General features: G+C 41.0%; 2 protein-coding genes across 6 annotated transcripts in view; one reads left to right on the top strand and one right to left on the bottom strand.

Moving 5' to 3' along the window:
- The window catches only part of PRR5 (proline rich 5), a 32,122-nt gene extending 23,521 nt beyond the window's left edge, over positions 1-8,601 (top strand). For all 4 annotated transcript variants that reach the window (XM_058853032.1, XM_058853034.1, XM_058853033.1 and 1 more), the window contains 5 exons: positions 112-169; positions 1,092-1,183; positions 3,266-3,406; positions 4,124-4,262; positions 6,971-8,601. In XM_058853032.1, coding sequence (XP_058709015.1) covers positions 112-169; positions 1,092-1,183; positions 3,266-3,406; positions 4,124-4,262; positions 6,971-7,521 — 981 coding nt within the window. In that variant the 3' untranslated portion in view covers positions 7,522-8,601. The remainder of the gene's footprint in view (positions 1-111; positions 170-1,091; positions 1,184-3,265; positions 3,407-4,123; positions 4,263-6,970) is intronic.
- A 436-nt stretch (positions 8,602-9,037) lies between these two features.
- The window catches only part of PHF21B (PHD finger protein 21B), a 94,039-nt gene continuing 90,856 nt past the window's right edge, over positions 9,038-12,220 (bottom strand). For both annotated transcript variants that reach the window (XM_058853030.1, XM_058853031.1), the window contains one exon: positions 9,038-11,319. In XM_058853030.1, the coding sequence (XP_058709013.1) occupies positions 11,095-11,319 (225 nt within the window). In that variant the 3' untranslated portion in view covers positions 9,038-11,094. The remainder of the gene's footprint in view (positions 11,320-12,220) is intronic.

The following is a 12,220-nucleotide window of genomic DNA, read 5'->3' as shown; positions in this document are numbered from 1 at the left end:
AAAATAAAATACCCCCTTCACTTTCTAAAATTAAAAATGAACAAAATGTGAAATATGATTGCTGTAGGGAAATACAGAATTGAATAAATGTAGTCTATATTTTATTTACAGAATCAGCTGCTCACAAAAGGCATGGTGATCCTAAGGGACAAGATCCGTTTTTATGAAGGTAACTTGCATTTTTGCATGGCTGTGTGTGTCACAGCTGTTCTAGCAAATGCTCTGGAGGCATTGGCATGCTTTCCACTGAAGCCAGGACCCACCCATGGAACCAGATTTCCTCTGTGGATCTTGGCTCCTGCATTTGCCTCTGTGTTGTGCAAAATGTTCTGTGAGGAACTCAATGTCCAACTTGGTAGTACAACCTGGCCAGAAATTCTCCAGATTCCACTGGGGAGGATTCCAGGTGGCTGCTGCTGGGGAAGGAATGGACATGGAGGTGACCTTGTTGTGAGGACCACAGGGAACTTGCCCCATAGCAAATTCTAACTGCATTGCTTGAAAATGAGAGCAAAAATTAGAGCCTTAACATGATTTTTCTTTTCCATAGATCTTGAGTGAGTTTTTCTGTGTAAGTGGGAAAGGGAACAGTGGAAAAGCTACAAGGGACCAGCTTGAGGGGATGCTTTACAGAGCATCTCCACAGAGTGTGGTTTGCTCTGCTGACTTGCAGAGTCAGGAAAGAGAAAGGCAGGAGAGAGAACAGTGGGGTAAATTCCTCTGCAGGAATATTTCCACATTTAACATGATGTGTCCTCCCCCTGCTCGCCTCCACAGTCCAGTCCAGCAAGTATTACTGCTAGAGGAAGACATAACCTGGGCTATTACTCTTCATTCTTCACAGGGTTTTCCTAAGTAGCTTCAGACTCTGAGTTTATTAAGAACATTAGATGAGTCACCTGAAAAGACACAAATGTGGAAGGATCTGGTATACCAGTATGGAAAACTAATTCCATACTGCTCATAGTAGCTGCTACATGATTCATCTTAGCATATAGTAGCAGATTCACATTGTTTCCTTTGTGTTTTGCTTTTTGAAGCTTGCTGATTACAACCAAAACTCTTCACTAGTTTGTTTTGTGTTTTTGCAGGGCAGAAATTACTGGATACCTTAGCTGAAACCTGGGATTTTTTCTTCAGTGATGTCCTGCCCATGCTGCAGGCTATTTTCTATCCTGTGCAGGTGAAAAAAATTACTCTGTTATCATAGAATCTTGAAAAACTGTAAAAAGCAACTTTACAGGTTCATCAGCAGATTGATGCAATCCTTAATTCTCTCTCCTTGGGCCGACCTCCTAGTGCAGCTATTCTGTTTAGTCATGTCATGCAAATAAATTACTTGTGCAAATGGTTTGAAGTGCTTGGTTGGAAAAGTTGAAGAGGAACTTTGAAAACAAAAGTGCAGGGAAGCTGGTTAGTCCATTTGCCAATCACACTAAAAGTCAAAAAAGGTTATGAATGATAAACTGAAGTGTTGCACAGTGAAATAAGTGGAGTTGTGTTGATTTAAATATATGCATTTCCTTCTCTGCAATCTGAGTTTTGTCTTTGAAGTATCTCCAATTTTGAAAAGGAATTGTATGTCTGAGATCGAATTCTGTGCTATGATAAGTGGACAGCAAAAGTCAATGAGGTTTGACCAGTTTAGATGAGCACAGATTTTAACTGCTGTCATTTTAAATGCACAATAGATACTTGATCTTCTAATGTAGTGATAGCCAAAGAGTATTGTTTGTCACTGAAGTCTCAAGGAAATCTACCAGACAGGTGCAAGTGATCTTTGCAGTTCCTTACAGATTCCTACAGATTTCAGAGGGAACTTGGTGGCTGAATATATTTGGGGAAACTTTAGAAACCTTCTCTCATTTTTTCAAATGGACCTTATGCCTAAAATGATTGCCCAAAGGTTAAGGATACTACCATTTGAATCTTCAGACAGTTGCAGGTATGAAGTCTGAATTTAGAGGGAAAGTTGCTATTGCATACTGAGTTTTATTCTGAAAGGGAAGAGATCAGAAAACATACAAGCTGCTTCACCTAATGACTTGTGTCACCAGTAGGAATTCTAAAACAATGGAAATAAGATGTTATTAAAAACATACTAGAACACAAAGGGAGATTTTTCTAAGTGCCCTGTAATTTAAATACAAGATATTTGGACACTTAGAGATACAGGTAGGCTCTAAGCCTCTTTTGTTAAGTACTTGACTAAATTAGAACTCATTAAGTTGGTTTTGAAAATGGCACCAAACATCCCTATTCTCTGTTGTGTTTCTGAGGCCTTTGAAAATATTTTAGTAACACAAGTCTTATCCCCTATCAGATGGAAATAATTACTTGAATTTCCAAAGGAATTTTGAGGGTTTAAGAGTCCTAAGTCCCATGTAAATTCAAATAGATCTAGTTGCTTATGTTCTGAGGTTTCTTCCAAAAGCCCAATTGGTGATTATGTGCTCTTCTAAATTATATTAATTAGCAACTGAAGCAACTGGGCCTACTTTACTTCAGTTTAAATAATTTAGAAAGTGAAAAGGAATGAGTAGGGTTGGGTCAGGCTTCTTTATTCCAGACTTAAGTCAGCATCAGTTGAATACCAAACCTTCCATGTATACCCAAGGAAAAACCCCTAATGCCAAAAAGAGAAACAGTTTCACAGCTCTACTTATGGCAGGTGCCATTAATCTCTGCAGACAGAGCTTGAGTTGCATTCTCCAGCTGGAGAAGGTATTATTGAACTGAAAACAGATGTCTTTGAAAATGAAATAAGAAACTTCAGCTCTGCTCCTGACATAAGTAAAGTCTCTCAAACTGTATAGAGAGGAGGATTCACAGGTGGGCTGAGTCAGGCTGCCAAATTTGAAGACAGTAAACAGGGAGTACTCAGAATCTTACAAAATAATGGAAATTCAGCCAATTTGCAGCCCTGCCTTTTTTTTTTTTTTTTTTAGCTTATGATACATTTAATTTGTGATGTACTGTTAAAATACAAAATATTCGTATATCATTCAGCTCTCATCCCATCCCAATCCTTCATCCTCTTCACATGCTGACACAGTCACCATCTCTAGAGTTCATTACTGCCAAATCAGATTTACTGTGCAGACTTAGTGGCTGCTCTCTGTCCTTTGTTATGTTTCCTTTGTGTTTCATATAGGTTTACCATTCTTGTAATCCCTCAGGAGTGGAAGAAGGAATTTGAACAGAGGATTTTGAAACTCATTTTCACACTGCTCATAATCTGTCTTGCTTTCTTTGTGTTTCCAAGGGAAAGGAGCCCTCGGTTCGCCAATTAGCTCTTCTGCATTTTAGGAATATAATTACCCTCAATATAAAATTGGAAGATGCGTTATCCCGTTCCAGAGCCAGAGTTCCACCATCTATTATTCAGATGCTGTTAATACTTCAGGTAAATTGGTTCCTTTTCTCAGCCTGTCTTTCTGTACTGCATTGCTGAAGTCTTCTTAAACCATCTCTGATTTTTCTCATTCATTGAAAACTTCTTACCCAGAATGCCAGAGCTTCTGTGCTAATATCTAAATCCTAATATTCAACTATCTAAATGTCCTAGTGTTTAGTGTCTAAGAAATCTTATTAACCTAATATCTAAATTACCCAATTGTATAATAAGAGTAATATACTCTATATTAATGTCATATAGTATAGAATATCTAATAATGTAATAATAAATAATGTGACATATAATTTTAATGTAATAATTAAACTATCTAATATCTAAACATCTTAATATCTAAAAGTAGGGACTGTAGAGATGCTTTAAGATCGAGTGTGAGACTACAGATTTGTTTTGCAGCTGGGCCTTGCAACATGAAGTTTTGCAAGCTGACAAGTGTGTGGTGATGACATGATTTCCATGAGTTCAGGATATGAAGCTTCACATCTGGAATAGGCATCAAAGTGAATATACAATTAATACAACAATGGATTGACATCTCTTGGCTTTACAGAAGAGGAATCAGCTGTACCAGCAAACAAGGATCACATTGCAGAACACCTTTGCTGTCACTCAGTGAAAATGCTTGTTCATCTCTGGTTGCCCTGGTGAGCCAGGAGAGCTTGTGGTTGAAGGGGGCAGTGCTTATCGTGGGTATTTCCTCTTTTTCAGGGGGTTCATGAGTCGAAAGGTGTGACTGAAGATTATTTGAAACTGGAATCCCTGATCCAGAAAGTTGTTTCTCCTTACTTGGGCACGTATGGTCTGTATTCCAGTGATGGACCCTTCACACACTCTGCCTGTATCTTGGGTAAGAACAACACAGACTCCATTTGGCACAGCACAGAGGACTTCCCAAAACCTTCCTCCATGCTGGGCCAGGGCCTGCACAAGAGGTGACTGACAGAGTTTACATCAATACATCAGCCTTCTTTTCTAAGACTCTGCAGAGTCACAGTGAAACTGGCAGTGGCAAAAGATGAAAACAGATCATCATCATAAGAGTGCTTAGTAATAAAAATCAGTAAAATGAATCTAGAATGTGTTTAGAATTTCTATTCCACCATTTAACAAGAGAGCTTTAACACAGGATGTTAAAGTGATGATTACTGTTCACAGGATGAACAGTGAGAGGAAGAAGCAAGAAGCCACTTCTAAAGTACTCAGTAGTTCATTTTCATTAGTGTTCATTAGTACACAAAGATTGTACAAGGCTGTTAAAATTAGGGAAGAGTTTAGGAATTTGTCTTAGAGAAGACTAACACAGAAGCCTTCAAACATGTAAAAGCTTTCTGCAGAGTAGAAGGTAATCTCAATGGAGATAAGAAATACACAGTGGGTCTCACATAGCAGAGGGAATTCATATTATGTGGAAGGAAAAATCTCTAGTTTCACGTGAATTTCCTCTGGAGGTTATTGAATCTTCACTGCTGAGACACTTTTTACCCATCATGTACATCAGCATCTGTAAGGAGCAAGGGGGAAATGTGGGCTGGCCTGGTGGCAGCTTGAGTTCCCTTCAGCTTAATTTCTGATTCTTGGAGCTCTGAAGCCTTTGGTGACTTCTGTGATGGCAGGATTTTGTCAGGATGAAGATGGAATATCCTCTATAGCAATGCAATCTGTTGAAAATACAAGGGGGGTACTGCCAGTGTAAATGAAAAAGGAAATGTGGTAGTACCTGAGTATTTTATTGTAAATACTGGGGTGGCCTGACTGAACAGGGCAGACAGAAGGGAAAATAAGTTCAATTGCCCCTTTTCTCTTTAGTCAATTCAATCTTGCTTGTCAGAAATGGTCAATAAAGTAATTGATTTTCAGTTGAAGCTGAATGGCAAAATGGTTGTGTTGCAGCAGGTGTTTAAGAAACAAATGAGTTTTACATGAATAAATAGAGGCTGGTTATTTATGGAAAATTGTTCAGGATTACTGCTTTGTATTCATTGCTTGCCATTAAAAGGCTGCAAACATTTAAATGGAGCCCCAAATTGACCTTTTCTAAATACAACCTTTTGTATGTCAAGATAGAAAAAATGCACCCAAAGAGAATAAAGCACCAGTGAAACGAATTGTTAGTAAATAAATGTCTTATTACATGACTGAAGAAAATAGGAAGGTTTTGGTGGGCTGGGCACTTCCTCTTGCAGCAATATTCCTGAAATGGGTCTTGCTGTAATCACTGAACCTGGATCCAAGGGAGCTGAGTGTGTAAGTGGCTGCTCTGTTAAACTAATGCATCTAATTCTCCTCAGCTATTTTGCTAGCATGTTGCATGTTGTGACCAGAGTTCATAGCCCCAGGAACCTGTTGGCCAGCTCAAACTCCTAACAAAGAAAAGGTCCTAAAATTAACTTGGATCAGATTGTTTCACTGCTGAAGCAGATACAACTGCAAAATAGAATCTTAAATACAGAAATTGGCTTTTTTAGTAGCACAGAATATGATCTGTGTCCAGGTAAGCACATAATTACACAATAGCATAATTTTGAGATTGGAATATGTAAAGGAAATTGCAGAGCTTGCAGGGAGCATATACCAGCATCCTGATTTAAAGCAAGCAGTGTGCAGTTGTTGTGGTTGACTTCCAGAGGATAATTTGATCCCCTGCTCCAGCTGTGCCTCTTTCATGGGATGGCAAAGTGAGATTAGCAGAAAGAAAGAAAGAAAGAAAGCTTCAAAAGTGAGACCTATTATTCACACCACTTGTTCTTCTAATAGCAGGAGTGAACCTGAGCACTGAGACCTGCACAGAGTTTGAGTGGTGGTCGTTTTGCTCATGATGGTCATTTTATTCACACTGTCAGGACACTCCAGCACTAAACCACTGCCAGAGAGGGAGCTCTGTGATCACTTGCTGCCATCTGCTGCTTACCTTTTGGGAGAATCCCACTTGGTTAACAGCATTCAGGCAATCACTACTTGATTGAATGCAGATTTTCTCCCCCATAAAGAGGTTTCTGTGGGCACTGCCCTCTAGTTAACATTTTCAGACACTCCTGGTGCTCTCCCCCATGTGGTCTCTGAAAAATACTTGGAAAGTTTTTCCAGAATTAGTAGAAAAACTGCATGTCTTAATCCTCAAGCTCCAAATTTGAAGAGACTTTATTTTCCCAGGATGGGTGGAAAAGTTAAATTTCAGCCACTATAGATGACTAATTACTTCTATGGCCTGAAAAAAAACCAAAATTGCACTTTCTATTCTTGTCTAAATGAAGTAATTACAGCTGTATATCACCTCTCCCACTGTATTCACTGTTTTACTTCAGCTGCTGAAGTTGTGTGAATATAAGAGAATCTCAGTTACTATTTGTAAAGATAGATTTGGGGTCTTCAGTATGCTAAAGAAATCTAGGAAATCTGAAGCCTGTGAATCTACAAAACCAGCAAAATGTCTTCTAGAAAAGTTTATTCAAGAAAAGCTTATGAATATTCAGGACTTCACATTTCTTTTGAACGCTCATAATTATTAGTACCATGATAGGAGCCTTTGCAGATGTTACTCTGGGTCTTTGTTTGCAGAGAAGCGTTTCTTCAGGCGTTCGAGGTCGGGTGACATCCTTGCCAAGAACCCTGTGGTGAGATCGAAGAGCTACAACAACCCCCTGCTGACGCCAGTGGCCGAGTACGAGACCGAGAGCATCGCTGCCAACGGAGCTGGCATCCGGAGGCACTCTGTCTCAGAAATGACCTCCTGCTTGGAGCTCCAGGGCTACTCCAACCTCACCACCATCATGGACAACGCTTCCAAGAGCTCCGTGACAACCATGAAAAACTCGCTGCCAGGAGAGCAGGAGAGGCCCAGCGCTGGGTCAGTGCAGTGCTCCAGCAAACTCAGCACAGCTGAGCAACAGAAAGGACTCTTCCACTCAATTGGCAACACACACAGGTCTTTTGAGCTTGACAGAGACACTTCCTTACTTCCAGTTCCCTCTTCCAGCCCTGAAAACATAGTGGATCAGATTTTGGAGTCAATGGACTCTGATTCTGAAGGCATTTTCATTGATTTTGGCCGAGGCTGTTCCAATTCATCAGCATATAATGTGGATGTGAGCAGACAGAGCATCATGTGAAGGATATTAGGAGACAAACTGTGGGGTTTAATATTATATATGGAAGTTATTAAGGCAGTGAGTTGGACTATGGGTAAGCTGTCTGTGCCTGGGCAGAACCTTTGCCAGGTAATCACAGCTGTACTGAGCAAACACAAGTTTATAGCAGGTGGGAATCCGCTGAGGTGGAAGCAACTCCAACCACTTTTGCCCATCCCTGTCACCCTGCAGATGGATTTCCTGTTTCTTTATAAACTTAGGGGTTCACAAATTCACAAGTGTCTGGTAAAATAATCATGGGGGAAGAAGGTAAGGGAGAGTTACTGCCAGCACCTGGAATTTTTGATGTGAGAAACTCACATTCAGCCAAAGCTTTACTGGCCTGTAGTGTTCCTGTTCATATCCTGTTCATTTCTAAGAGTTCTTCAATTACAAAGAAGTCAGAAGCAAACATGCCCTCTTTTGAGCAGGAACACTCCATCGAATTCCAAGGTATGACTGTGAAAGGTGTAAATCCTCATTCAATACACATGGCTGGGGTGTGAAAGGTGTTGTGCCTTTCCTGGTGGAGTAATACTCATTTGCACAATATGAAGAGTAAGATTTTTGTCTTTATGCATGCACATCCTGGAAAGCCATCTCAGTATATGGAATGTTGCAAAGGATTCCAGTGTCCTCCAGCATCATCTGGGAGCAAAGGAACATTGTAGTGAGGTGCTACAAATGCTCTCTTCAGTCTTGCTTGAGAAAAGACTGCCTTGAGGGTTGGTGATTTGTACAGTGAATTGGGCTGGAGACTAGTAAGGAAACTCAAATACAAGCAGTGTTTCCACAGTGGGTTGATCAGCACCTAAGAACCGTCACCCAGAATTGTCACTCTGAGGGAAAAGTCTTGGTTTGGTACATGAGTTCTCATCTTTTTTCCTAACTGGTGTCTTCAGTGCTAGGGAAGCTGTGGTAATTGTACACAACAGGCCTATAATTCTGGCTGTTCTTCTCTAGAATAGCTGGCAAATGAAAAAACTTAAAATCAGCTGATTGAAAAATTGCTTTAATTTGATTAATTTTATTGGGAAGAAGTTCCATCCCTTCCACCAGGCAGAAACCAGCCAACCCCTGTGATGGCCCACTCTCCCTGTTTCTTTGCTACAGTTATAAGTGATTTATAAATTCCTTTACAGAAAGGGTCACCACCACACATTTGAGGACCACCTGAGAATGCAGATATGAAAGCAAAGCCCAGGGGTCTGGCAGACTGGCAATTATTCCAAGAGGCAGGAAGCAAAGGACAGGACAGGGTGCCTCTGCCTGGGGGACAGAGTGGCCTCAAGGAAGAGGCCACCTTCCTGATAGAAAACATGCAGAAAGTGTTGCATTCATTCTTGCAGCACTTCAGTTTGAGAATGGAACACAGTGGGGGAGAAGTCAGCACCAGTCTCTTCCCCCACTGCAGAGAGAGTCTGGCCAGGGAGGGGTCCCTCAACAAGCCCTGGGCAGGGCAAGCTGTGACCCTCGTCAGCAGAGACCACCACAACAATGCCAGGAAATTGTCAGTCAAGTTTAATGCATCATAAAGAAGTAAAACTACATTGGCATATTTAAGACAAACACTTTTTTTTTCCTATTCACACTATCCACTGGACAGCCCCCTTTTCAAAATAACTACTTTTAACAGTTGAAGACAGTTCTTCAGAAATTCTTCACATATTAATCTTTCCACACTTTTCCTTATTTTTTTTTTGTCTGAGAAGGAAAAAAAAAACCATGAAACCTGAAAACATCTACATTGCAAGCCATTCAGAATGCAAAAATGCATACATTAACCAATGTATAATAACTGTGTTTTACTTAGTTCACTTTGTTCATCAATAAAAGAATATAAAAATCTTGTTCAATCGAGTGTTGTGTATTAAAATAGATTTGTATAGTACTGCACAGTTTCTCCCGGAGTTGTGAAAATGGTTGAAGGGACCATGTGCTGCCTAGTGATGGGCAACAGAAAAAGCCAGTCCCTCATGTGGTTTTTTCTTTAAATTAAAAACAAAAAAGGCTATTGGGCACCAAGTGATATGCTGATGTGAGAGACCAGCCTTGTGTCCTGCTCTGGTGGCTTCCCATTAGTACCTGGTGTGCTGACTGATGGAGAACTCACAAGGACAGAGACAATGGCACTGGGGGTGTGAGCTGAGAAACCCGGGGTGTTCATCACCCCCTTCCCAGGCAGCCGCAGGAGACGGGCCCTGGGGACCAGGCAGGACCAGGAAGAGTCAGGAAGACCAGTTAGCAAAACCAGCAGGTGCACTGGGATTTTCTCAGGCTAATGCTAAACACTTCCCAAATATGCTAGAATCCAACAAAATATTAAAAAGGAATCAAGTTTCCAAAAACATAATCCTCCCAAACCCTTTTGATTTTCCATGCCCTGTCCCTCCCCCAGAAGTATTGAGTTCAAGTCTCCAGTTTGAGAAACAACCCCTTGAGGCAGTTTTTTTTTCCTGTACCATTTCAGCAGATATTTCTACCAAAAAAAACCCCAAACAAACAAACAAAAAACCCCAACCAACCAAAAAAAAAAACCAAACAAACCCAAACACAAAACAAATCATGTTACATATCTTTAACAATAAAAATGCAGTACAAAAAGGTAAAGTTTTCTTTTTGGCATATTATCTGTACTGACAAGAAACAAAAACCAGAATATTTATTTGCTTTTTTTCTTTAAAAAAGAATCCAAAATGAACAAAAAGACAGAAAAACCACAAAATAATCTCTTTAAAAAATGAAACCCAAACTGTCAAAGATATCCACTGTTATGGTTGATGCTAAACCTTGCACAAAAACTCCATGAGAAAAATACACTGATAGCAAAATAAGTAAAAAGGACCTGCAAAAGGAGTTTTACAGTCGTATTTTTTAAACATTTCAGAACGCATATACAGAAGCATCAGCATGAAAATACTTCAATATTTTACTAGAAATGCTAACTTCATACAGTTTCTTTATTTAAATATCTGCAATTCTCAAGTCTAATAATATGGAAAAAAAAGATCTTTTGTTCCCAAGGCTCTGTGAGTGTCCGTGATGCTGCTCTGGTCACAGTGACCCCATCTCCAGGTCACCTGAATCAATGGGGCCAAACTTGTTCCTCTCCCATGAAAACAATCCATGTCAAGTGCTAAGTAGCTCAGCTTCTGGTTATCTCACCGATTCCCCCCCCCACACACATAGCTTTCAGCCCAACTACTTCTCTAATTCCTCACTATCTCCTCTCCCCTTAGAACAGGAAGCCTGTCTGCCACCAAAAAAGGCTTTCCTGCTTCCTATCAGCCACGCTTTTCCTGCTCATCCTCAGTCATAAATACATTAAGGCAAACATAACAAAACAAAATGTCATAAGCACTGAAGGTCTTGGCAAATACAAAACTGCAGCACAACCTGCTCTGTGGGAACCTGCTGCCACAGTGACCTACAAACTGGGCTGACTGCTCTGGAAGTCTCTAAGTGTATCAAAACCGAGATTGCTCCTTCTGTCCTTGGTTCCAGTTTCATCTCTCCTCTGCTCACATGCATAAAGTTTCTCGTTGCTGACTCTTGTCAGTTGTTACCCTGGGATGGCTGCAAGGCTTTGTGCATGGCAGCAGAGGCAGCAGAGGGTTTGATCCAGGGGATGGACAGCAGGGAGGTGGTGGTGGTGGTCGTCATGGTAACCTGAATCATCTGCTCATTTTGTATCAGTCTAATGAGGCTTTTGAGACGTTCCAGTGATGACTGAGTCCCTTTCTGCTGGGCCATCAGGCTGGTTTTTAGCTCTAAGCATTTCTGTCAAATAAAGAGAAGGGGAGAGAGAAGGAAAGACTGAGAATACATTCAAAGTGGTGTCAGACATCTCTCCAAACATCCTTTGGTGCCTTGGGTGTGCATTCTGCTCAAATGAAGTATGTTCTCCTTTGGGGAAAGAAAAACCTCAGCTTAACAAATGGAGTAATCATCAGTGCTGCACATATTGCAGCAGCTGTCTGAGGGAATAATATTCTTCCCAGGCAAAATGCATTTGGAGGATGTTTCTGACTCCATCCTGTAGACAGCCTGGCAGGAACACCTTCTGCACTCCACAGAGCTGCCTGGCATAGCAGTGCAATAGCTGTGTTACTGAAAATACAGAAGGCACCACTCAGGTCTCTCACTCTTACCAAAGGACCCTGGTAAATGCTTGGTGGGTGAACCTCACCAGGATGCATTTGATGCTTGCCATACATTTCAGGAAATAGGCTGTGAAGATACTGAACATGATATCAATGTTTTTCTGGTAGAAAACCTTTCTCCAAGACACAACTGTTACACCAGGGCACTCACAAGTAAGCTTTCATCCCTCAGGGTGGCCAAACTGCACCCTGTCATGTGCTTGAAATAAAAACCTCCATGCAAATGGGCACAAGAGTAGGAGCTAAACAAAGGCATCCCAAACCCTCCATTTCTCCAAGAAGAGATAGGAAGAATCAGTAATTCTCCTTCCCCTCCCCAACCATGGGCTGCTGCATCCAGCACCCCACTCTTCTGTGAGGGACAGACCCACATCCTGAATCTGTCTGCAAGATGAAAGGGGGCAGTGGTCTCTAACACCTGAAACCTATTTTCTTTCTCCCAGAATGCCCAGGATTCTGACCAAACTGATTACTTGTCTGCAGATTGCTCCTCTCTGGCAATGGTCCAGACTGTCCAG

Source organism: Poecile atricapillus, chromosome 18, assembly GCF_030490865.1.
Source record: "Poecile atricapillus isolate bPoeAtr1 chromosome 18, bPoeAtr1.hap1, whole genome shotgun sequence".
In the NCBI taxonomy this organism is placed as follows: Eukaryota; Metazoa; Chordata; class Aves; order Passeriformes; family Paridae; genus Poecile; species Poecile atricapillus.
The sequence above is the reverse complement of the archived record's forward strand: the minus strand, read 5'-3'. Positions and strand labels throughout refer to the sequence as shown.